This window comes from Oryza sativa, chromosome 8 (genome assembly GCF_034140825.1).
Source record: "Oryza sativa Japonica Group chromosome 8, ASM3414082v1".
NCBI lineage: Eukaryota > Viridiplantae > Streptophyta > Magnoliopsida > Poales > Poaceae > Oryza > Oryza sativa.
The window spans coordinates 6,318,274-6,342,282 of NC_089042.1; the positions used below are offsets into that span (position 1 = coordinate 6,318,274).

At 41.8% G+C, this 24,009-nt stretch overlaps 3 protein-coding genes and 1 long non-coding RNA gene across 4 annotated transcripts; 2 read left to right on the top strand and 2 right to left on the bottom strand.

Annotated features, from left to right (window-relative positions):
* Nucleotides 1-722: 722 nt before the first annotated feature.
* On the top strand, nucleotides 723-3,805 carry LOC4344937 (zinc transporter 4-like). Its single transcript, NM_001422501.1, has 3 exons — nucleotides 723-1,491; nucleotides 2,018-2,167; nucleotides 3,002-3,805. Exons 1-3 carry the CDS (start codon nucleotides 757-759, stop codon nucleotides 3,305-3,307), a joined length of 1,191 nt encoding a protein of 396 aa, NP_001409430.1. The 5' UTR covers nucleotides 723-756; the 3' UTR covers nucleotides 3,308-3,805.
* A 1,308-nt stretch (nucleotides 3,806-5,113) lies between these two features.
* On the top strand, nucleotides 5,114-13,817 carry LOC4344938 (GTP-binding protein ERG). Its single transcript, NM_001422502.1, has 9 exons — nucleotides 5,114-5,694; nucleotides 6,939-7,028; nucleotides 7,499-7,644; nucleotides 7,776-7,934; nucleotides 8,016-8,082; nucleotides 8,191-8,298; nucleotides 12,743-12,882; nucleotides 13,079-13,185; nucleotides 13,398-13,817. Exons 1-8 carry the CDS (start codon nucleotides 5,191-5,193, stop codon nucleotides 13,176-13,178), a joined length of 1,314 nt encoding a protein of 437 aa, NP_001409431.1. The 5' UTR covers nucleotides 5,114-5,190; the 3' UTR covers nucleotides 13,179-13,185; nucleotides 13,398-13,817.
* Nucleotides 9,218-9,573, bottom strand: LOC136351410 (uncharacterized). Its single transcript, XR_010734487.1, has 2 exons — nucleotides 9,455-9,573; nucleotides 9,218-9,354 (listed from the first exon to the last, which is right to left on the bottom strand). It is a non-coding gene; the product is annotated as an uncharacterized lncRNA (long non-coding RNA).
* A 178-nt stretch (nucleotides 13,818-13,995) lies between the features above and the next one.
* On the bottom strand, nucleotides 13,996-19,647 carry LOC4344940 (aspartic proteinase CDR1). The gene is made up of 4 exons (XM_015794914.3): nucleotides 19,517-19,647; nucleotides 19,355-19,427; nucleotides 19,147-19,266; nucleotides 13,996-15,671 (listed from the first exon to the last, which is right to left on the bottom strand). Exon 4 carries the CDS (start codon nucleotides 15,641-15,643, stop codon nucleotides 14,294-14,296), a length of 1,350 nt encoding a protein of 449 aa, XP_015650400.1. The 5' UTR covers nucleotides 15,644-15,671; nucleotides 19,147-19,266; nucleotides 19,355-19,427; nucleotides 19,517-19,647; the 3' UTR covers nucleotides 13,996-14,293.
* Nucleotides 19,648-24,009: the final 4,362 nt, after the last annotated feature.

Genomic DNA, 24,009 nt, shown 5'->3' on the forward strand with positions numbered 1-24,009 from the left:
GAGGAGGTGCACGAGGAAGAGCAACTTTTGGCGAGGTGAGCAAGGACCCGATCCATGGCGGCGACGGTGCGCTGCGTTGTCCTAGTGTTTGTCCTTGTCGCCGCGTCCTCCCTTGTTGCGGCGGCGCGCAGGGCGGCCTCGCGTTAGCTCAGCGCCAGCGAAGGCACAGGAGAGGTTAACATCGACACCGCCGTCGACCTCAACACCACCAGCTGAACCTCAACACTGACGCAGGGTGGTCTTGCCGAAGCCGTGGCCATCGTCGGGTTGGTCTCACCTTTTTCTCCTTTTCTTTTTTTTTAATCCCTACGCGAGGTCCGTCTCCGATGCCCCGATGCCGCCGCGTCGCTGGCCTGATTCCACCGCCAAGATCTGGAGGAGGAGGCTGTGATGGCCGAAGAAGGAGAAGGAGAGGGGAGGGGCTGACGGGTGGGGTCCATGTTGTTTTCCTCTTAGGCATGCCACGATGGCACGCCACGTAGGTAAAAATGGCAAATAGTTAAGAAATCATCTCTTTCCAATGGTAAATTATTAAGCGCAAACTTAAGAGAGGTATTTGAATAATTGCCAAATCTAAAAGTGGCAAATAGTTAAATTCCCCCAAATTTAAAGCAGCGAAGCAGTGGAGGCGACAAAAAGATGAGCACACGATGGCACACCCGCGATGCCGCGCGCGCGCGCGCCACCTATAAAACGCCCGCGCGCCCCGCGCCGCCTCCCTCCCCCTCCTCCCCACACGCCACCCGCACGCGCGCCATGGACGCCATGAGGCAGAGCACGCCGCGGGCCATGCTGCTCCTGTGCGCCGTGCTGATGCTGGCCGTGGCGCCGCCGGGCGCGGCGACGGCGGCGGCGGTGGCCGGGTGCGAGTGCGGTAATGCGGCGGCGGCGGCGGTGGCGGGGGAGGACGCGCGCGGGGCGTTGCGGCTCAAGCTCGTCGCCATCGCGTCCATCCTGGCGGCGGGCGCGGCGGGGGTGCTGGTGCCCGTGCTGGGGAGGTCGTTCGCCGCGCTCCGGCCCGACGGCGACGTGTTCTTCGCCGTCAAGGCGTTCGCGGCGGGCGTCATCCTCGCCACCGGCATGGTGCACATCCTCCCCGCCGCGTTCGACGCGCTCGCTTCGCCGTGCGGCGGAGGCAGGGGCGGCGGAGGCGGGTTCCCGTTCGCCGGGCTCGTCGCCATGGCCGCGGCCATGGCCACCATGATGATCGACTCCGTCGCCGCCGGGTACTACCGCCGGTCCCACTTCAAGAAGCCGCGCCCCGTCGACGACCCCGCCGACGCCGCGCGCGCCGCCGGGGTCGAGGAGGGCGGCGCCGAGCACGCCGGCCACGTCCACGTGCACACGCACGCCACGCACGGCCACGCCCATGGCCACGTGCACTCGCACGGCCACGGCCACGGCCACAGCCACGGCAGCGCGCCGGCGGCCGCCACCTCGCCGGAGGATGCCTCCGTCGCCGAAACAATCCGGCACAGGGTTGTCTCCCAGGTGAGCTCATCACCAACCGTCAAGCTCAATCTCGTTACGCACATCACAAAACAAAATACAGTAAAAATCAAAAATAAAAAATTTGGGCGGTTCAAATGAAAGTTCCAATTTGGGATACTTTATAAAGATGACTGGTACTAGTGTACTACCAATTGCTTTACTTTGCCACCATCCATTTCAAATGTCCCTCTCCTTTATGCAACAATCACAAGGGAACATAGATAGAGATGCATAGTGGTATTCTACACTACACAAATTAGCTGATTTTGATGGGAGAAAGGCATGTCTCTTTCTCTTTTGTAAGAGATAATTCAAATACTGACAAGAAGATCAATCCTTTGTATTGTAACTATCTGAGGTGTCTGCCCACTCTGCAATTGGGGATAAATCTTCTCTGCTCAGCCTCACAACTGAACCCCCTTTGCAGATTCTGCACCCAACATTGCAAATGTTGTAATGTCTGAATGAACCAAGCTTTGGTGCTACTTTTCGAAGAATAACTGACAAAAGAATTGTGATTGTGCAGGTTCTGGAGCTGGGAATCCTGGTGCACTCGGTGATCATCGGGGTTTCGCTAGGCGCATCACTGAGGCCGTCGTCAATCAGGCCACTCGTCGGAGCCCTCAGCTTCCACCAGTTCTTTGAAGGCATTGGCCTTGGTGGCTGCATTGTTCAGGTATATCACAATAACATTTTACAGCCATGATTAACATGAACATCTCACATTACATTCATACCGCGGTATAAGATAATCGACAATTCGACATAGAAGGGTTGAAACTATAGCTGTGCGCTTGTTTACCTACATTGTTACATGGCAAATTGATAAAATATCTACACGTGAAAATCAGGTAAAAGGCACCTGGGCTCATGACAGAAACAGAAGGGCATGCTCCATTAGCAAAAGCGTGCGAAAAACGACATATAGAGTATAGACAGAGATATTTATAGCTCAAATGATAGAACTTATCACTAGCTACACGACTATACTGTACAAAGCAAACTTGAAGTAGGACCATCAATAATTGATTCCGTTCCACTATGGTTCAGAAATCCTTCACTAACTGACAAGCTCAAACAAGCTCCCAGCTTCTCAATGCCAGTTTTTTTTTTCAGGATACACAAACAGGAATTGCTGCGTCATTTTTTGCCCTTCTGTTTTCCCAGATGCTTTTAAAACTGGACTTCAGATTTAGCATATACCTAAAAATACCGCGTTTTCAGAAATGGGTTGAGACTGGTTTGTCATGTAACACTGGCCAGGATTCTCAACCATTTTCAATTGTTATCAGTATACTGTATCCACTATCCAGTGCTGATCAATATCCACGCAGATATTACTATGTCTGAGAAGAACCACAATTTCAGCAGTTTACTTTAGTTCATTCAATTAGGTGAAAATCCATTCCACCATAAGCTACTTTCCATAAAAATGAAAAAGGGACAGACTTTAAAGTTTCTCGTATGAGACAATAATTTGACATACTTTGTGTCACATTTTCTTACACAGGCAAATTTTAAGGCGAAAGCAACAGTGATCATGGCGACTTTCTTCTCCCTCACTGCTCCGGTGGGCATTGCACTGGGGATCGCAATCTCATCCAGCTATAGCAAGCACAGCTCGACCGCACTTGTCGTCGAGGGAGTCTTCAACTCTGCTGCAGCAGGGATACTGATCTACATGTCCCTGGTCGATCTCCTCGCTGCAGATTTCAACAATCCGAAGCTTCAAACAAACACAAAGCTTCAGCTGGCAGTATACCTCGCCCTCTTCCTCGGCGCTGGGATGATGTCTCTGCTTGCCATATGGGCATGAGATCTTCAGAGCAACCAAGAGCTGCAAATTTTTGAATATTGTCTCTGAAAAAGACACCCTGAGCTTAGTTTGTAGCTGACAGGGTTTGATGTTGTCATAGCATTACTGCAACCAGCTTTTGTAGAATCTCCATCAACCAGAATTGGAGAAAAAGATGGCCTGAATACGACCGAAAGTTTAGAGTTTACTGACATGAGTACACAAGTCAAAAGTTCAGGACAAATCTGATTCTTGGGCAAATGGTGTGCTTCCACCAGTATAGCACCAAATGAAGTGAACAAGAATCAAATGGGTTAGTCGAGGTAGTGGTCCTTGAACAGATTTTCTCTTCAAGTCCAAAAGCTTTGTATAAAAATGATGACCTCCTTTTGGAGTCAATGTCAATGTACAGATTCTCAGCTAGGGTAAATCCTTTTTGTATGACAAGAGCTCTGTGAAGTTTGTTCACTTGTTCAGTGAAGAATCAAATAATCCCCAGCGTTGTCTCCTTTTTCTCTAGTCTTTCAGAAATGCAAAACTGTAGCTTCTTATTCCTGATGAAATCTGCAATTTGTTTCAGAAATATATACCGCTTGTGTGGCTCACCTGAAACCTGAATTTTATTCCAGAAACCTCTGAAACCTGACACTGATAGTTTAAACTGTTGCCACTGAATGTATGGTTTGATTTGATTCTCTGTTTTAAACAGAACAATGCTGAAGTAACAGAAACATTCTTTTGATTTGCCGCGTTGTTCTTCCCTGCAGAATTGTTTAACTGGCAGAGAATATATGCAAAAGGGATTAAACTGGACCATGCTGAGATCAAAAGGCAAAGATGCAGAGAACGAAAGCATGAGGAGAACGCAACCATGGCATGAGGCCCCTGCGGCCCTGCACCGTCCAATGGGTTGCAGGACAGAACAGGATGCTTCTCTGTTTTCTTTTCCTCTCTTGTACAGGAGGATGCGGAAACGAACACACACTACCACACACGCATAGGTATCCTCGGCGGTGCATGAACATGATCTACTGAAAGATACAAGGAAAAATCGTTCACGCGGTTTTTTCACAGTGTACTCCTACAATTGGTGAACACGGATACTAACTTATGGACATTTAGGAGGTTTTTGGCAGGGCTCCAAATCTAAAACTGATATAATTTTGTTGGGACTAAACAATTTTGCTATATATTTGTCGACAAATTTTCTTCTAAAAATTTAACAAATGTAATTATAGTACAATCGTAGTGTAATTACACTGTAACTTGAATGTAACTACAATGTAACTTGCCCATAATTTTGAACCATTAAATTGTTTCAATATTTGTGCAAGTGAAGGAAAAAAGTCATTTCGCGCACATATATGAGATGATTCGTTCCCACGACCTCCATTTCACCGAAATAGCATCTTAGTTAGAGATTTTTGAAAGTTACATACAAGTTATATATAAATTACATCACGCTTGTACTATAATTACATCTGTCAAATTTCTAGGAGAAAATTTGTCGACAAATATAAATGACTACTCCAGATATGGAACGCAATAATTTGTATGATTTTCATATAAATGACTTCAATTTATCCATCCAAAAATATATGTCAAATTTGTTCGTTATTACAAAGGAGTCACATCCACGAAATAGGGTGTGCCTTTTGTGTTCTTGAAAACCAACAAGCTACTAGTACATGTACATGTAGAGGCAACCATTCATGGGCCCATACTAGTCAACAGACCAACCGGGCCAACTTGGAGGGCCGGACGGCCCAAAAAGGCCTCCTCCCCCTTTCACACGCCTGCAAACCTCCTCGCTTCCTCCCTCTCCGCATTTCTCTCCCCAAAATACCCCCCCCCCGCCTTAAACCCTCCGCCGCCGCCGCCGCCGGCCGCGGCTTGTCGCCGCCATGCGCCGCTTCGTCGGGGCCCTCCGCCCGCTCCGCACCCTAACCCTCAGCCCCATCCCGACGGCGCTCCGCGTCCTCTCCACCGCCTCGGCCTCCTCTTCCTCCGCCTCCGCCGCCGCCTCCTCATCGGACTCCGACTCCGCCGCCGCCCCGGACGCCGACTTCGACAGCTCGGAGTTCGCGCTGCCGCCCTCGGGGCCGACGCCGCCGCCGCCGCCGCAGCAGGCGCGCAACCCGGTCTCCGCGCTCCGGAAGCTCCGGTTCGACCCCTCCCTCCGCGCGCGCGCCGACGAGGCGCTGTTCGGGAAGGAGAGGGGTGGGGTGGACGATGCGGTGGAGGAGGAGCGGTCGCGGGAGGTTGCGCTGGCCCTGCTCGAGGCCGCGCTCGAGCCGCCCGACGACGACTTGGGCCCTGGCGAGGTCAGGGAGGAGGACCAGATGTCGCTGTCCGTCGGCATCGTCGGCGCCCCCAACGCCGGCAAGTCCTCGCTCACAAACACCATGGTACGTGTGTTCACGCATTGAAAGAACAAAAATCTTGTGACATGGAAATGGTTTGGTTTAGCTCGTTGTAACATTTCTTAGAGGAGCATTAGGAGTTTGAAGTGCAGTTGTGTGTTTTGACACTTTACAGTGATCATAGTATAATCCTATATTTCTTTGTAGGTTTAACAAACACCATGGTACGTATTTTCATGTCACAGCATTGAAAATTTTGTGACATGGAAATGGTTATTTTGTTGTAGCATTCCTTAGAGCACCCTATATTTGTTTGTATCATGGATGTTTGCTAAAATGCTTACAGAAATTGTGTTGCTTTTGTAACTTAGTGTTGTTAATTTCTAGACATCCTTCTTAAACTCACATTCTCTCACTGATCTCTGCAACCATGGTTATTTGGCTAATTTATCCAGGTGAAAAATTCTAACTTTGCTAAACTTATGTTTAGATTAATCAACATACAACAGGAACGACCATTCTGCACTACAAATACAGATGCTCCTGATCTAATCAAGCTGTAGTTTAGGTCAACTAGTTGTGTTGTCAGAGACAAAAAAAACTGGAAAAGCTAACCTGTGTGTTGTCAGAGACAGAAATAACTGTGTAAGCTAGCCTGCCTAGGTTAAGATTACCTACGCTAGTTATTACATCCTGAACCATTTTTTTGGGACTGTTTCCAGTGAGGCTTAAATAATAAGGAATTTCGATTATGTTCCCTGAGACCACCAATGTTCCTCTAGCTTGATGTTGAATTATTTCAGAAGGTCTGGGCATGGCCATGAGTTGTTGCAAATCGTTGCCTCAATGGTATCCTGTTCTGTATGAAAAATTTAACAGAATTGTGCAGTTGCCCAATTGCAGATTTGGGTTTTTATTACTACAATACCTAAACATCAATAAATATAGAGTATACCATTTTCTGGGTCTGATTGGAGTTCATTTTTTGGAATTCTGTTGATATAATGGCTTCTTTGGGTTAAGTATAGTTTAGTAAGCAGGTAGACTTACCAGCTGGCTGTTGTATGCGTCTGGCTTAGCATCATTTGTAGAGACTAAATAGTTAATAGTGGCAAAGACGACAAATGTAAACTATGCCTTTTGTTTAGGCCCTGGTCTTTTTCCTTATAATTTTGGAACCTTTCCTCATTAACTAAATCAAATGGCAACCCTGCCATTTCTTAACAAAAAAAGGGAGGAGAACTGGTTGTAGTGGAGCCTAATGTTCCATATTTATATTTTTGCTACAGGTTGGAACAAAAGTGGCTGCAGTGTCCCGCAAGACAAATACTACAACTCATGAAATTTTGGGCGTGCTGACAAAAGGGATAACTCAAATAGTATGTTCTGTTACCAATATCTGCTTGTGCTAGTATGAAGTGAATTCATATTTTCAATTTTTGATGGTACCGTTATGGATTTCTAAAAATCCTGTCTAACGATGCTTGTCTGTATTTCATTTGCAAATACTGAATTCTGGACAATGATGAATATATTACATATCATAAAACAGAGTACATTGTGATTTATTTCTACCATTACTGATTACATTAAGAGAGATGTTCAAATCAGTCAGTGCAAGCACATTGTGCCCCATGGCCTGATTGTATCTATCTCATAGATATATAATTCAAAGTAATGGACTTCGTATTAAAAAACTGTGCTGATTGGGTTTGTCTGTAAAAAATGTCAAATGCATAGCTCGTAATTAAGGAGCTGCTACAAAAATTGGTGCCTATGGGTGTCATCTACAATTTTTTCTTTAATTAACTTTTAGTTGTTTTCACTGATAATATTCTCTGCACTGCAGTGCTTTTTTGACACCCCAGGGCTCATGTTAGGCCACCATGGATTACCTCATAGGGATGTCACTGTTCGTGTAGAGAGTGCCTGGAGCTCAATTAACCTTTATGATTTATTAATAGTCTTGTTTGATGTCAACAGGCATCTTAAAACGTAAGCCTTGGCAAATATTTATTTTTATCCTTCCTTTCCTCAGTATTGTCTGTCAATCAATGAAATGCAGTTCTTATTTTATGTAGAGACCATGATAAGCACACCTCTAATCAATTTCTTCGTGTATGCAGCCCTGACACGCGAGTTGTCAAGTTAATCAAACGGTTGGGTGCTGAGGTAAACCCAAATCAGAAGCGTATATTATGCATGAATAAGGTCGACCTTGTGGAAGACAAAAAAGACTTGCTTAAAGTTGCAAAGGAATTTGAAGATCTTCCTGCATATGAAAGGTTCCCCTTAGTCTGCAGGTGTACTTGCATTGCCTTCCTACCATTTCATCTGCCTCATAAAACAATTTCTTGGAATGTTAGGTACTTCATGGTATCTGGACTAAAAGGCAAAGGGGTCAAAGACCTTGTACAGTTCTTGATGGAACAGGTATTTTAGTTTATAAACTATTCAATGGATGTTATCTCTGTTGCGTGCTGTGACGTCGAACTTGGTTTCTTTTGATCAATATTTAAATCACGTCTATGTGCTATGTAGGCAGTGAGAAGACCTTGGGATGAGGAACCAACTACAATGACTGAAGAGGTCATGAAAACCATCTCATTGGAGGTTGTGCGGGAGAAGATGCTGGATCACATCCACCAAGTAAGGCTTCGTTTGTTTCATGCCCAGGGAAAAATATTTCCAGTGCACGCAAAACGAGAAAACTCATTAGCACATGATTAATTAAATATTAATTATTGTAAACTTGAAAAATTGATTTATTTGATTTTTTAAACAACTTCTATATAGAAATTTTTTGTAAGAAATACACCGTTTAGTAGTTTGGGAAGCGTGCTAACGGAAAATGAGGAAGTTGAAGTTTATAGTTGGAGTATAGAACAGGGCCTAATTCTTGGACATATTGCTACTGTGTAATTGGTACTATTTGATTCTGAGAGAAAATTAACAATATGCCACCCTATTGGATGTCCTTATAAAGATGCCACTCCATAGAGCATACCCCTTAATCTGTTTAGAGGTTTTTTGACAGAAATGACACGCGAAATGACAAAAGTACCCCTAGCTCCTTTTTGCAATGTTCGGGTCAGATTTCTCCCTCAAATTACAGCAGCATCAAATACAAATCAGTTACTACCACACAGCATAAATTGCAAATCAGTTACCACCTCGTTTAGCACACAGAAGTCCACCATACAAATAAATTGTGCATTTAGCACACAATAGTAAAGCATTTGCAGCACACATCAGTATAGCATTTGCAGCCCATACACCATAGCACGATCTGTGCTCCCTCAAATTGCAGCGCACACAACAGTGAAGCATTTGCAGCACATAAACAAATAAATTGCAGCAAGCACACAGCAGCACAGAGGTCTCCAGCAGCACATATAGGCATAGTATTGCAGCACATAGCACATAGCATTCCAGCACATAGCACATAGCATATTGGTTACATGAAGCATCAAAGAGACCCAAAAGAAATACAGTTCACAAGCCTAACAAATTCAGTAGTTCAGTAGCTTGACAAATACATTACAGTAGTTCACATTTGACAACTAAAATACATTAGGTTGACTTCATTTTCTTGGGAGTCATTTTTTCTTGGATGGTCCTGCAGAAGTACTAGCCATCTCTCTCGGCTCTCTAGCCCCTTCCACTCCAGAAGTACTGGTCACTCCCAAAAGCATTGCAAGTCGCCTATGCATGTATACCCAAAAGCCAAGTTACACACACAATTGATTTGAAGCATGCACAGCAAGGAGAATAATTCTAACTTGTCATTTGACCATCAACTTACCTCCTTGTAACCATTCCCGGGCTTTCTTGCATTATTGTAGCTTCATTGGTTGTTCTTTGTGGTGTGGAAGGTTCAGGTGGAAGGTTCTTTTTGTTGTTTTTCCTAGGCTTCCTTTTCCTGCATATATTTATACATATAGGATGAAGTACCACAAATTTAAAAGGATGTAAAGTGAAAAAAACAGAAATATTAATACCTTTTTTTTGTACCATTCAGTGGGCACTTATAGCTAGCTTGCCTATGACCTTTCTCACCACATCTTTTGCATGTAACTGGACCTCTTATGATTTTCTTGTTCTTGCCATCACTCTTTGCACTACTCTTGCTACCAGTCTCAAGGCATCCTTTGATCCTCAATTTCCTGTCTCCCAACACTCCTCTTCTCTAGTGGTGCGCCCAAATCGAAAGGCATTTTCACCTTTGGCCAATGTGACTTGTCTGGCATTGCCGGTATCTCTCTCATATGCAGCCCTGAATTTCTCCACTGAGTAAACCATATCAACATACCCTTCCAAGTCAACATTTCTCTGAGTTGTTAAAAAGGCCAATGGATGCCCACAGGGCTGCCCGGTGTGTTGCCACTCCTCACATGTGCATGTGTTTGCCACTATTGAAACAACGTGTCTTCCAAATTCTTTGACATAGTCATGCACCTCTGCAGTATGTAAGCTAGCTGTGATAACTTTCAAGTGGCCTAATCCTCTTGTTCTTGCCTTCAATTGGTGCATTACAGCTGGTAGAATCTTACCATTAAGCCTTTCTCCAATTCTCCTTCTCTTATCCCATAGAACCATCACCTTCTCTCTAAGCTTGTCAACTAGGTCAACAATTGGCAAATCCTTGATATCAGAAATCCATGCATTGAAAACCTCTGCAATATTATTTGTAATATAATCACACTTAATTGCGGGGTTGAAGCCACACCTCATCCACTTTAGGTTATGATATATTGTCAAATATTTCCAAACTTCAGGAGTTCCATTAATAATAGGGAACATGTGCTTCTGGAACACCTCTTCCCTATAGGCTCTTGCTGCAGGGTACATATTACCAAAAGTCTCACCATGGAACTTCTTAGAAAATTTTTGCGTAAGATGCCAAAAACATTCCCTTCGTTCAGCAGCAGGGAACACCTTATTGACTGCATTCTCTAACCCCTTACATGCATCTGAACAAATAGCAAGAGGTTCTAGGTCTCCTATTGCCCTATGAAGCTGAGTCATGAACCAAACCCAGTTGTCCTCGGTCTCGGAGTCTATAAACCCAAATGCAACTGGATACATTCAATTATGCCCATCTATTGCTGTAGCTGATGGCAAAAAACCATGCCACTTGCCATTTAAATGGGTAGCATCTACACTAAGGTATGGTCTACAACCAGCCACAAACCCCTTGATGCAAGGACTAAATGCAGCAAAAAACCTATGAAAGTATGCCCTCCCATCAACTATCTTGATGTCAATTTCTATAACACTTCCAGGTGATCTCTTAAGGACCTCTTCCTTCCAACTATACAACAATTGAAAACTTTCCTCCCAACATCCATACAATTCTTTCTTTGCTTTCTCCATTCCATGCCAAACTGTATGGTAAGAGAGAGTTACCTTGTGATCATCCTGCAACCTTTTCATCAAGTCTATGCAAGACATGTTTGGTGTAGTCTTAAGGATATCAACAGCCCTATCAGCAACCCAACCTTGTGACGGTGTAGTAGTTCTTATCCTCATGCTAGATGTACAAGTATGGTCTTTGTTATGAACTGTGACCTGCAATAGCAATGAAAGGTAATCCATTAAAACCATGCAAACAATTCTAGGCACGCTAGAAGTAATGTCAAAAAAATTATGTTTTGGGTTAGTACCATTATAGTTTTATCATTCTGCCTACGCCCAACAAGACTCCATGCACATCCTTCAATAGCGCATTTTACCCTATACCTCTCCGGGTCAGTTTTCACTTTGCCTAGCTCAAATTCCTTCTTGATAGCAAACTGTCTTACAGCCAATCTGAATTCCTTCATTGAGGGGTACTTAGTGTATCGATCCATACAAGGGTTATTCTTGTCATAGCTTATAACAAGCTCACCCGGTACTGAATCATCAACAGGAATTGCTGCACCCTCGATGCCGTCAGTGACTCCAGCAGCTTCAGCAGCATTACTTGAATCATCAGCTCCAGCAGCATTACTTGAACCATTCGCTCCAGCAGCATGCGCCGATTTTTTTGCCCTTTCCTCATCCCTCAAGCCTAGGAGTACGTATAATTGGTCATCATTCATGACCTGAATCCTTCCCTCATCATCTAACGTTTCATCTATCTCCAAGTTATCCCAATCAACATACTGAAAAGGTTGCTGTTCTACACCAACAGTTGGAGCTGCTGGTTCTGAAATCACCCCATACTCAAGGCATAAAGGCACACTTGTACAACTATCTAGACATTCTGAAGCTAGAACTGAAACTGCTGAAATGGAACTTGTCCCATATTCAACCAACTGCATCTCTACTCTAGACAGTTCTGAATCCAACCTAAACGATTTGAATCGACAAGAGAAAAAAGCGAGTTAGAAATCTAACTCGATGAAAATATAAAATGTACAGCGATATGAAAGATTTTACCTCGAGGACAAATCCTTCGAGCTCATGTTGTCAACCTTCTATTTACTGTCTGAGAGGAGAAAGAGGCCGAGGTTACATTGGAGGCAGAGGAGCGGCGGGAGTGGGGGAAGGGAGGGCGGCGACTTCTACCTACCAGGGGGAGCGGCGGGGCGGCGGGAGTGGGGGAAGGGAGGGCGGCGAGGTGGTGAGAGGGGGGGGGGGGCAGCGACTTGTACCTAGCAGAGGGGGGCGGCGGGGAGGCGACGCTGGGCCGGGTGCACGCCGACGCCTGGTGGGGGGCACGGACGGGTGACCATAACAGGGAGGGGGTGACCGGAGGGGCGGCGTGGAACCGGCGGCGACAACCCCGCATGCCCGGGCCGGCCGAGAGAGAAGTATCGAGAGAGAGAAGAGAAAGAATCTGACTCTGGATCTAAACGATATGAAAGGGGCATTTCGGTCATTTCGCGTGAGGAGTCTGATAAAATAATATAAACAAAGTAATCAAAACCTCTAAACAGCCAAAAGTGGCATTTTATTTAGGGGTATGCTCTATGGAGTGGCATCTTTATAAGGACATCCTATTGGGTGGCATATTGTTAAAGCCACCTCTATGGAGTGGCATATTGTTAATTTTCTCTTGATTCTGATGGAATTGTCTGCTATGGTATGTTCGGGTAAATGTATGCAGGAAATTCCTTATGTAATTGACCATCGTCTGATGGACTGGAAGGAGCTAAAAGATGGTTCTCTTAGGGTGGAACAACACTTCATTGCACCAAAGCAAAGCCAACGACAGATTCTTGTTGGGAAAAATGGCTCCAAAATCGGGTAACACATTCTCTTATGAAGAAACTGCTCTCCACCATCTTAAAAAAAGAAAAAACTGGTCACCCTGGCAGATGGTGGTTCCTTTTATGGAGTGCATTTGCAGTTCACTTCTCCAATCAATCTCGTTCCGACAGTTATTCTTGTGCATGATTGGTAAACTATTAATGCGTTATCTCATTTGTGACAACTGTTTCAGGAGAATTGGTATTGAAGCCAATGAAGAATTGAGGTCCATATTCAAGCGAGATGTCCATCTGATCCTCCAAGTTAGAGTTGCTAAAAAGAGGAGTGCATGAACAGATTGTGAGTATCTCTCACTTTTCATTGCATCTAGTACAATCTCATATTCTGTCAGCTGTTAAGATGTCAGCTTTGCTTGAAAGGCTAGAAAACTAATATTTGCCAGCTATCTTTTGTTGGAACGTGGTTACTGAACTTACAGCTTAGATTGTGACCATTCTGATAGTTTGGGTTCTTATCGACTTGCTTAATAAACCATATATTTTGTGATGCAGTTAAAGCTCTTGTATAGACAACCTTTTCCCAATTTGGGAACTCAACTGCAAGCATTCAGCGCATGCAGCATGCTCCAACAGCGTGTCTGGATACAGCGTGTTTGATGACTATTTTGAATTGACAGCGCCTTTGCCGAATCAAGAACATATGCCCAAGCATTCGAAGGATGCGTAGTAAAATTTTTCCAATGTTGCAGTTGTAAGGATTTCCTTCTCAGATGCTGTGGGCTGCACAGCCCGAGTATGTGTATGTTGTGTGCGTGATATAGATATATTTGTACTAGGCTACTGAGGCCATTCGATTTTTTTGGTTCAAATAAGTTTTCCCTTAGCCTGTATCCTGAAAGGTGGTTTATGCACTATTGTAATCTGACAGCAACGTACTTACAAAGAAATGGGTTTATAAGGATTGTCTTTTCCAAAATGTCGCCCTGAGAGAATCACAAAATTTTTGAGATTTTTCATTGAAGGAGTAGCAGACAATCAGAATTTTATTTACTTGCTGCATGTAAACAAACGACGAAGGAGAAGTGGTGATTGTTAATTACGGTAGAGTGGAACATAAATGTAGACAAGTCTAGACAGATAAAAAATAATATTGTAGTACTTAATGAAGTAGCATGTCCATTACAGCACTCAAATGAGGTAGCAGGTTCATTACAACAGTTACCAATAGTAAACTAACTCAAATGAAATAGCAGGTTCATTACAACAGTTACCAATAGTAAACGAACTCAACGAAGTAGCAGGTCCATTTCAGCAGTCATCAATAGTAAACTAAGACAGCCGTGAAGATGCAAATTGGTAACATAACCAATAAACTAAAACAACCACGCATGAATCAATGCGTCCAATAACGCCATGCTCCTAATCAATTTAACAAGCTGCGTACTTTATCAGGCACAACGAATCGGATCCATGGCTATCTCACGACTTAGCAAGTCATACCCAACATTGATGTTGGTCTGGGCAAACATACCTAGGATTGCCTTAGACGAATCGTCAACACGATTCACCGCTAAGCAGACAGCAGGTCCTTTTGTAGTTTCTGTTTTTATGAAGAGTGCGGATGTGAAGAGTTCTATATCCAAACCTCCATCAAAACTAAGTGTGACGGTAATGTCCTTGACTTCATCCATGGTGCGTTTATAACAGTGCTTGGGCCATCTAGTGGCCCCTTCCATAATATTTTCTGACTTAATTATTGCCTCCATTTCTTTGATCAGATCATCGTGCAAAGAGGTCGGGAGACTTAGCAAGGAGGTTCCTGTATCTACCATCATGTGTAGATAGTCTTCTTGGCTCTTATAGGCAATAATAGGCACAGGAGACATAAGCTCATTGTATGTGTAAGTGATGGCTGTTAGCGGCAAATAGTACTTACCCCACCGCATCACCAGTGGAACCTTCTTCCCCGAAATCTGTGCATGTGAGCCAAAACGGAGCCAACTGTGTCTCCTATATGAGTAACCTGGCATCCGAGGTGGAACACAGTACGAGAACTTAGTTATTCCGGTCTGCCTCAAAAACGATGCATCGCCCATACCTAATCCCAATATGCCAGTGCATTCCTTGACAGCTGTAAGAACGATATTCTCTTGGTGTGCACACCCAAAAACCATCCGGAACTTAGCTTGGTAGTCAAATCTCCTGTCATCAATGAAGTGAAATGTATCCATTGACATGTATCCTTGAACAGTCTCGCCTTGCCCGGTCAAATTATATAGCGCCTTGAACATACACCTCCCATTGACGCACAAAGTGATATATCCCGGCGGTTTTGCTGGACAGTAACTAGCAATTGCTTCTTCTTTATCATTGTCATCATCATCACCACAGCTCACTTCCTGGAATGTTCGAGATTGGGATCTTCCATATGGTGGCACATCGCCAATGTGACAATGCGGGCATTCGTCGCACTGTGTCCAGACCAAAGAGCTGCCTGTGTCGATCAGGAGGTATTGCTTCTGTTGCCGCTCACCAATCTCCATTTCAGCAAGATAGACAACATCCTCATAAATTCTAAATGGAGTCACAAACTTCTCGTCATCCATACCGGGTGCCGGTGGACGCCCGTGAACAATTGGGAGAGAAAATCCAAATTCTGCTTCGCTTGACATAGGAGCCAATTGATCCTTGTCATGCCCTGCATCTTCGCCGCTGCCGCTGTTAGGGACGACAAGCATGAGCATAACCACAATGGCAGCAGCACCAAACTTTGACACCATATCATGCTGGGCAGCCATCTTGAATAGTAGCTACCTGTTTGCCTTGCTGTAAAGTGCAAAAGAGCAAATTGATTAGTATCACCACTAGAGTATAGAGGAGGTAAGCTTATTATTTTTAAGAAATATCGTTTGGAAAAGAGATCTTCATTTTTCAGCTGTGTACTGGGTTATGATTTATTTAAGGACACGACTATATAGGCCGACGCGTGCGTATACTAATTAGTTTTAACTAGCAACAGTTAGGGCGCATTTTTCCTATGTGATGGTCCCGTCTTGCACCCAAATAAAAATGCCACCACACATGAGCACATAGAACATGAAATTTAAAATGATTGGTGAGCTTCAATAATAGTATCATTTTTTATGAATTAAAAAATAGAAAAATTATTACATGTAGGTTTCCTCGTAACAGTTACAGTGAAAGCAGCCGCGCATGCGCCGATTAGATTTTACGTTTATTTAGGCCCTATTTCTTTCAGTTTGGGATTATTATAATCTAAATTATTGAGTCAGATTATTATAAACTAGATTGTTATAATCTGTAGTATAATAAGCGGTTAGTTGTTTCTTTCCTAGATTATTAGAGCCTAGATTATTGGGGCAAAGTCTAAAGAGGGAGTGGGGTGGCATGGTGGGTAATTTTTCACCCAATAATCTGGAAAAAGCTTACCTAAATAAGCTTATCAGATTATAATAAGCTGGGCTCCAGATTATAATAAGCTACTTCAATAAGTTGTCTGTTTCTTTCAGCTTACTCCCAATAATCTGGATTATAATAATTCCAAGCTGCAAGAAACAGGGCTTTAACCCTGTTGGCATATACTAGATGATTTACGTGTCCTCCCAAGTGAAAGCGGAACCTATTAATGCATTTGGAGGTTAACCCTATCAGTCTCGTCTTTTCGTTTATGCTTATGCTTATCAGCCAAAATTTAAATTTTCAACCTTAAATTTGAAGTTGATTTTGAGGTTTTTTCATCAAAGTTTATTTTTCAGCCTTTGCTTTTAGATCGCTAAGAACACATATATAAAAATTTTATTCATAAATTATTTTTTTTAAAATATGCTGTTTCGCTTATGCTTAAAATAAGCTAAACGACGGCTTCCTATATAACGGCTGAAAGCGTAAACGAACATTTTAATTCCTTTCAGACAAAAATAAAAAGACATTTGTTTAAGACCTCTAAAGACATCCTCTATAAAAAAAAAGACCTCTATAGACACGTGGAGGGGCAGCGGTTTGAGGTCGCCAGCGTTGAGCGGAGCAAAGGATATTTGCCCCGGTGAAATGCAGAGCACACTGACTAATTTTAGATTGCAGACGGATCGTAAGTGTTCGCGTCTGCAAAAATCGTGCTCCATTTTCACGTGCGGCTCTTTAAAATGACCACACGGAAAGATCAGCGCGTGCTGACCTGTTAAGTGACCCGCACACAAAAATAGCCCACCCCCTTTTAATCGACGGCGACGCCCACTCCCACTGTCCCACACACTCTCCCTCTCAGATCCGTCACTCCCGCACTCCCATCTCCCTCTCCCTCTCCCTCTCCCCTCCTCCTCCCCCTCCTCCAATCTCCCAATCCCGGCGACGGCGGCGGCTTCGGCTAGGGCGGCGGAGGCGGCGGCATCGGTTAGAGCGGCGGAGGCAGCGGCGACATCAGCGAGTGTGGCTAGGGTGGTGGCGGCGGAGCGGATCCATCTCCAACCACCGCAGGGAGGCCGGATCCGTCGCCTGCCACCGCAGGGAGGCCGGATCCGTCGCCGGTGACTGCGGGGAAGCCAGAACCATCGCCGCCTCGCCAGCCACCACGGGGAGACCGGATCCGTCGCCTGCCACCGCGAGGAGGCCGGATTCGTCGCCGGCGACCGCGAGGATGATGACGGTGGTGACAGAGGCTAGATTAGGGTTCGAGAGCGGCTTTTGATTTATTTTGTTTCGATTTTTTATTTTCCCGTGCGGGTGCATCACTCGCACGAAAAAATTGGATTTTCGCAGACACCTTGTTCCAGACATGTGAAAGATCCGCACGCGAAAACCGATTCTGACCACACGGAAAAATCATTATTGTACTAGTGGCAGATGAGCACGGTGGCGGCCATAGCGACAACGACTGTGCTAACAGAGGCTTAAACACTAGGTATAAGAGAGATTTTACGGTGTTTGCATTAAAAAAATTAAAATCAAAATTAAAATCTAACTGTACATAATAAAAGTATCACTCAAAAGATATTTAATATCGACACATGTAATTAGGTAATAAGGGTAAAAAAATAATTTTTCTAAGCGATAGAGAAGGGTACCTCATCTCCAATATGTTCGATGATTTTCCATACTTTATTTACGTGTTCTCTTTTTAGATTTACACTCTTTTCCTAAGAACATGATCGCCGGTAATCCTCCGTTACGATATTTACGTATTCTTTTAGATTTACATTTTCTCCCTAAGAACTTGATTGTAGTTTTTTTAAGGTTGATATTATGTTCCTAATGATACCATAGGATAAAATATGTCTGAATGTTTGCGCGGTTATTTTAAGATTTATATTTTATCACAAAGAACATGTAACCTCGGTAAATCACTGGTTTGCAGGTTAAAATGTAATTCATCGTCAATACGCTATATTTACATATTCTCCCCCCAATGAACATGAACATAGATACAAAGTCTTATAAAGATCAAAGTACAACATACGATGGTAAGTGAAGAAGGAATGGATTTGTGTTTTTATCATGCAGCCATGTTGTTTGGCGCAAAAAAAAAGTGTCTTTTTTTATTATTGTGTTGATCAAAGTGCAATCGCTACTATTGAGGAAATTCTTTTTAAAAAGATGTTTTCTCTTTAATTCTACAGTAATAAAAAGAAAAAACAATGTTAGATCCTATTCTCCCATCTTCGTTCCAAAGATTTGAACTTGCTAGCTAATAATTAACTTGCGTTGACTGGAGTTAAGCATGCTAAAAGTTAGGGGCTAATTTGGCCATTATGGTTTCTAACTTAATCATCATGCATGCATGTACGCATGCTAAAATTTAGGGGCTAATTTAGCTGCCATGTATATATGCTACTTTATATATACAAACACGCATTTCCACTTAATTTTAGACTTGTGATGCATGAAAACTACCCAAAAAATACATTCAAATATTACAAAATGATAAAATTGTGATGCATGAAAACTACACAAAAATACATTCAAATGTTAGAAAATGATAAAATTTATTTGGGAAACAAAATGTACGGGAAGATTTACATTTTTCTCCACCGAACGATAAAAAATGTATTGGAGACAGCCTCGGAAGATTGACAATTTTTTCTACCAGATAATGCTGAACAATTCGGTATTTGATTAACCCAAAATACCCATGTTTTATTAGATAATTACTCCAATACCATCAGTTATGATATATCAACGGTTTCGTTCACATTGTTTTACCTTTTACCTCTTGGTAGCTCGCGAACTGGGTAAGAAGGAAGGAAGGAAGGGAGGGAGGAGTAGGGTGGATGAGCCTGCTGCTTACCCCGTCACGTGGTTCGGCGGAGAAGCCAGGCTCGTACGTGGAGCTCCAGCAACGGCGTCGAGATCCGGTGAGATGGCGGCACAGCAGCAGCACAGGGGCTTTTGGCGGGCGGCGTTTAGGCTTGAAGAGGAATATACGTTATTGTGGTGAACAGAAGAGCTAGCGATCGATGAATATGCAATGGTTTCGAGGGAGAAGCCAGCCTCACCAGGGTTAATTGGCTGGCGCCTGGTGGTTTCTGGCCGGCCGCGCGCGGCTAGTCGACGGCCGGCATCATCGATCTGCGTCCAAATTAAAGGTAAAAAAGAATTAATGGATCAGCAAATTAAGTACGGTGACCAGCCGGCCGAATGGTTTTTCAACTAATTACCGGAGCGAAGCCCAAGTCGACGCGCGGCCGGTGAGCGATCGAACGAGACGCAGTCGATCGTACGTCTACCCTCTTAAGCGCAACTAGTACTATACATGGTTAAAGGATGCGGTTAGGCGTTGCGTCTTGCGTGTTCTCTGCCCCCATGGATCGGCGTCTTGCGTCTTGCGTGTTCTGCCTGCCTCGCCGACCTCGGGCAGAAACAACAGAACAGAACAGAACGAAACGGAAACGGATGTATTTTCATTTAACATCTACTTTCAGTTCCCACTACCTTTAGCGTTTAGCGTATGTACAAAACTGTACCATTTAAAAGTCAATATGGTCTCTAACCATTAATATAAAAAAATAGGACGTGACTAGACAGCTAATGATAGCTGGTTTGTCTAAACTAGGTATCACTCCATCTATGAGAGACCCTATCCATCTATACTTCAAATAAAATTTTCTCTTACACTACTCATCCGATCTACTATCCGATTACACCGTTGTGTTTGTAACAATTAAATCTTTATAACAAGATCTCACATAATTATATTTTGATGAAAAATTATAAATTACTTTTATAATATATCTAAATTACTTTTATATTTCACTAAATTACTTCTTAGACATATAAAAGTAAATTCAACAAAGCCTAAAAGTAATTTACATATATTATAAAATAACTTATAATAAAATGAAAGTAACTCTAATACATGCCTTTTTTTCGTTGGACGTGACGGGTAGCTGGTTTGTGATCCATCTAGTGTCTCCTTTCAACTTGAAAAATACAATAGTATATATATTTTTAATCTCTTTAATAACTTATATCTTTTAAATCACATATCATTTTTAAGATCTATTTGCATCATTGTACTCCACTCAAAATATGTAACAAATCAAGATTCATATTGAATATATTCAAATATTTTATTAATTTAAAAGTAATTTATTACATATTAGAAAGGTTATCAGGAAGTAACTATTACATCTTATACCTAACTAATTCTCATTAGTTATTCCATCAATGTTATTTACAATCCATCGAAGGTTTTATCTTCTTTTCTCATTCTACATGAAAAGCAAAAATGAAAGGAAAAAAACAATCGGTGATTAAACAGATTTATAGAGAGTTACTTCTTAACCATACAAAAGTTACTTCCAATTAACATTGAAGTTACTTTTAAAAATTGTTAAACTTACGTGTGTTGATTTATGCTGATTAAATTTAATTTCTAGATAAAGTCATATTTTTATTCCTACAACGAATTTACTTTTAATGCCGTGACAAAGTTACTTCCGTTTTGTTTTAAGTTATTTTTATAATATATGTAAATTACTTTTAGACTTTATAAAATTTACTTTTATATATCTAAGAAGTAATTTAGTCAAATCTAAAAGTATACTTTTATGTATATGATAACAGTAACTTATATATGTAATAAAAGTAATTTACAACTATAATTTTTTTTCATCGTAATGTAATCATGTCAGATCTTGTTCTGAAGATTTAATTATAACGAACACAATGGTATAATCGGATTGTAGATCGGATAAGTAATTTGAGAGAAAACTTTGTTTGAAGAGAAAAAAGACATACATATCTATTAAAAAACATGCATGTAGTAGACTTCTCCCGTGCATGATGTCCCTGGATACGTCACGCGATAGGACCAGATCGAGAGGCCTCTCGATATATATTTTACGAAAAAAATATTTTTTCCCAATTCTTTCCTTTCTTTCAACCCCATGCAACAAAATATTTTCTAATAAATACTAAGAGTCGACTCTGAGCCGTTATCGTGCGTAACAACTATTTTTCTCTTTTTTCCCTTTCTTGCACATCACCAAGTTTATTTGCATGTTAATAGAGAAAGCCACTAATAAAGACGGTTGTACATACCCTTACCAAACAAGACTAAAAATCAAATTGCCACTTAATCTTACCATATCTAAACTCCCAGTTACCAAAAAAGTCAGGTTTGGTGCAAAGTGACTTGGGTTATTATTATGTACTCCCTCCGTTTCTAAATATTTGATACCGTTGATTTTTTAGTACATGAACTGTTCGTCTTATTTAAAATCTTTCGTGAAATATGTAAAACTATATATATACATAAAAGTATATTTAACAATGAATCAAATGATAGGAAAAAAGATGATCGGTCAGACATGTTTAAAAAATTCAACGGCGTCAAATATTTGAAAACAGAGGGAGTATATGCTAGCAAATTATCCGTACGTTGTGACAAGAATATAGAAATTCATTTTTTTTGTTATATTAACCCTTTGAGAAAAAACATTTTTTTCCTCACCATTTGCTCAGAATTTTAAATCAGATAGAAGAACACTTTTTCGAGATTGAACAATCAGACTACTGCCAACTATTCATGGTTAAGTGGGTTGATCATTGAAAGGGAAACCAAGTATTCCATAATCTCTGTTCAACCAGGAGGAACAACAGATAGAACTTTTTGCTTTACTTGTATGATTTCTACAAACCTCAAATTACCACAAAATCAATTCTGAAATAGTTTGAACGTAATCATTGCTCATCAACCATTGCTATATACAGGAATTCTCGTCATCCTGACATATCATCTGATAAGAACGGGATTAACAGTGATATCAGGAAACTTAATTCCAATGGCACCTAACAAAATAAAGAGAACCAATCCTTCTATTCTTTTTTTTTGAGTGAATTGCACGGGCGGTTCTTAAACTTGTACGGATGTGTCATCTAGATCCCTAAACTTTCGAAATGTATTTTTGAGTCTCCAAACTTATCATGAGTGTCATATAGGTCCAAACGAGCTTCAACCCGCTCTGTGAGATGACGTGACATGCCACGGTGACGATTACATGTCAGTGGGATCCACATGTCACTCATATGAAGAAAATAAAATTTAAGAAAAGAGGAGAGAGAGAGAGAGGAGAAAATGATATTTTTAATTTTGAAAAATAAATGAAAAAAGAGGAGGGAAAAAACATGTTCTTAATTTTTTTTTCTATATGTGGCTGACATATAGTTTCTGCTAACACGTAGGCGCCATCATGACATGCCACATCAACACACAGAGTGGGTTGAACCCGTTTAGACTTATATGACACCCGAGACAAGTTGAGGGACCCAAAAATTCATTTTGAGAGTTTAGGGACCTAAGTAACACACCCACGTAAGTTTAGGGACCGTCCGTGCACTTTACTTTTTTTTTACCTAGCAATCCTTCTATTCTGCTAGTAGCAACCAAATTAATAATACATACTCTGTGATTATCATAGCACATGGACGTAGTAACCGTCAACTGACAGCTAAGAAGAAATACTATTTCCAAACAGAAAGCACTAGAAAATTAGCGCGCCATTTGGCGCGTCCTTTTTAACCCATCCTTATAAATATATCAACTTAGAAATTTCGAGAGATTTTGAGTAGGATTAGCTCGATTCCATTACATTCTTAATTCAATATGTGGAGTTATTTAATTTAAAATTATCATATTTTCATCTATTTATGCTGGAGTTATTAAAAGGAGTTTTTATGTAAGTGTACTTTGTTTGAAATATACTTATTTTTAAAGCATTAATTATCAAGCCTCATCTTCAGCTAAATAAACCATGGTCCATTTGTAAATAGGTTTTGCAAAATAGATATTTTTAAATAACGACCGTAGTGTTTTTTACGTAAAAAAGATCGTTAATAAAAAAACATTCTCCCTTCATTTCAAATATAGCAATTTCTAACATTTAAAAGTTGTCTTACAATATAGCAAAATATAGCAATTGAGTACCTACTCTCTTATCTCAAACAATCATAATATATCTTATTTAATTTGTCCACTTAGTCACATAGTCTCTTAATGCCTATGCCACCTTATAATGACAGAGCTTTTCTCACCAACTAAAACAAAATCCCTATTGTTCTATTCCTTCCACCCCAGACAAATTTATTTATAACGATTCTCCTACAAATTAGTAGTGAGGAGAAATACCACTGACGTCCTTATCGATTCCTTTTTTTTTCTAAAATTCCAATTAAATGTGTATACCTTAGTTTGATTGGTCAAAAGGTGATGTTCTTCTGCGGCAGAGGGAGTACGTAACAAACCTTTTAGAGCAAGTACTATAAAACATCCAAGCATAAGCTGCAAGGTGCCACGTAAGATTAATTGGTGAGGTGGAGGCGAGGTGAGCGTAGCTCAACTTGGCAAGTTCCTTGTGGTAGAACCAGTCCACTGGGTTTAGCTAATTATTTTTCAGTGATAGCGATATATCCATCAACAAAGAGGTATTCATAGGATTGTGGTGTGCTTGTGTGTATTCATAGAGGTTCATAGAGATGATTGTGTGCACTTTGTGAGTGCATACATGTACTGTGTGTGTTTTAAGAAAATGGGTGAGGTGGGAGGGAGAGGAGAGGAGAAAGAGAAAGAGAAAGAGTCACCCTTCAGGCCTTTATACAAGGAGAAACCTCTTTACAAACTTCAAGGTAGCAAATTGGAGAGTAATATGTA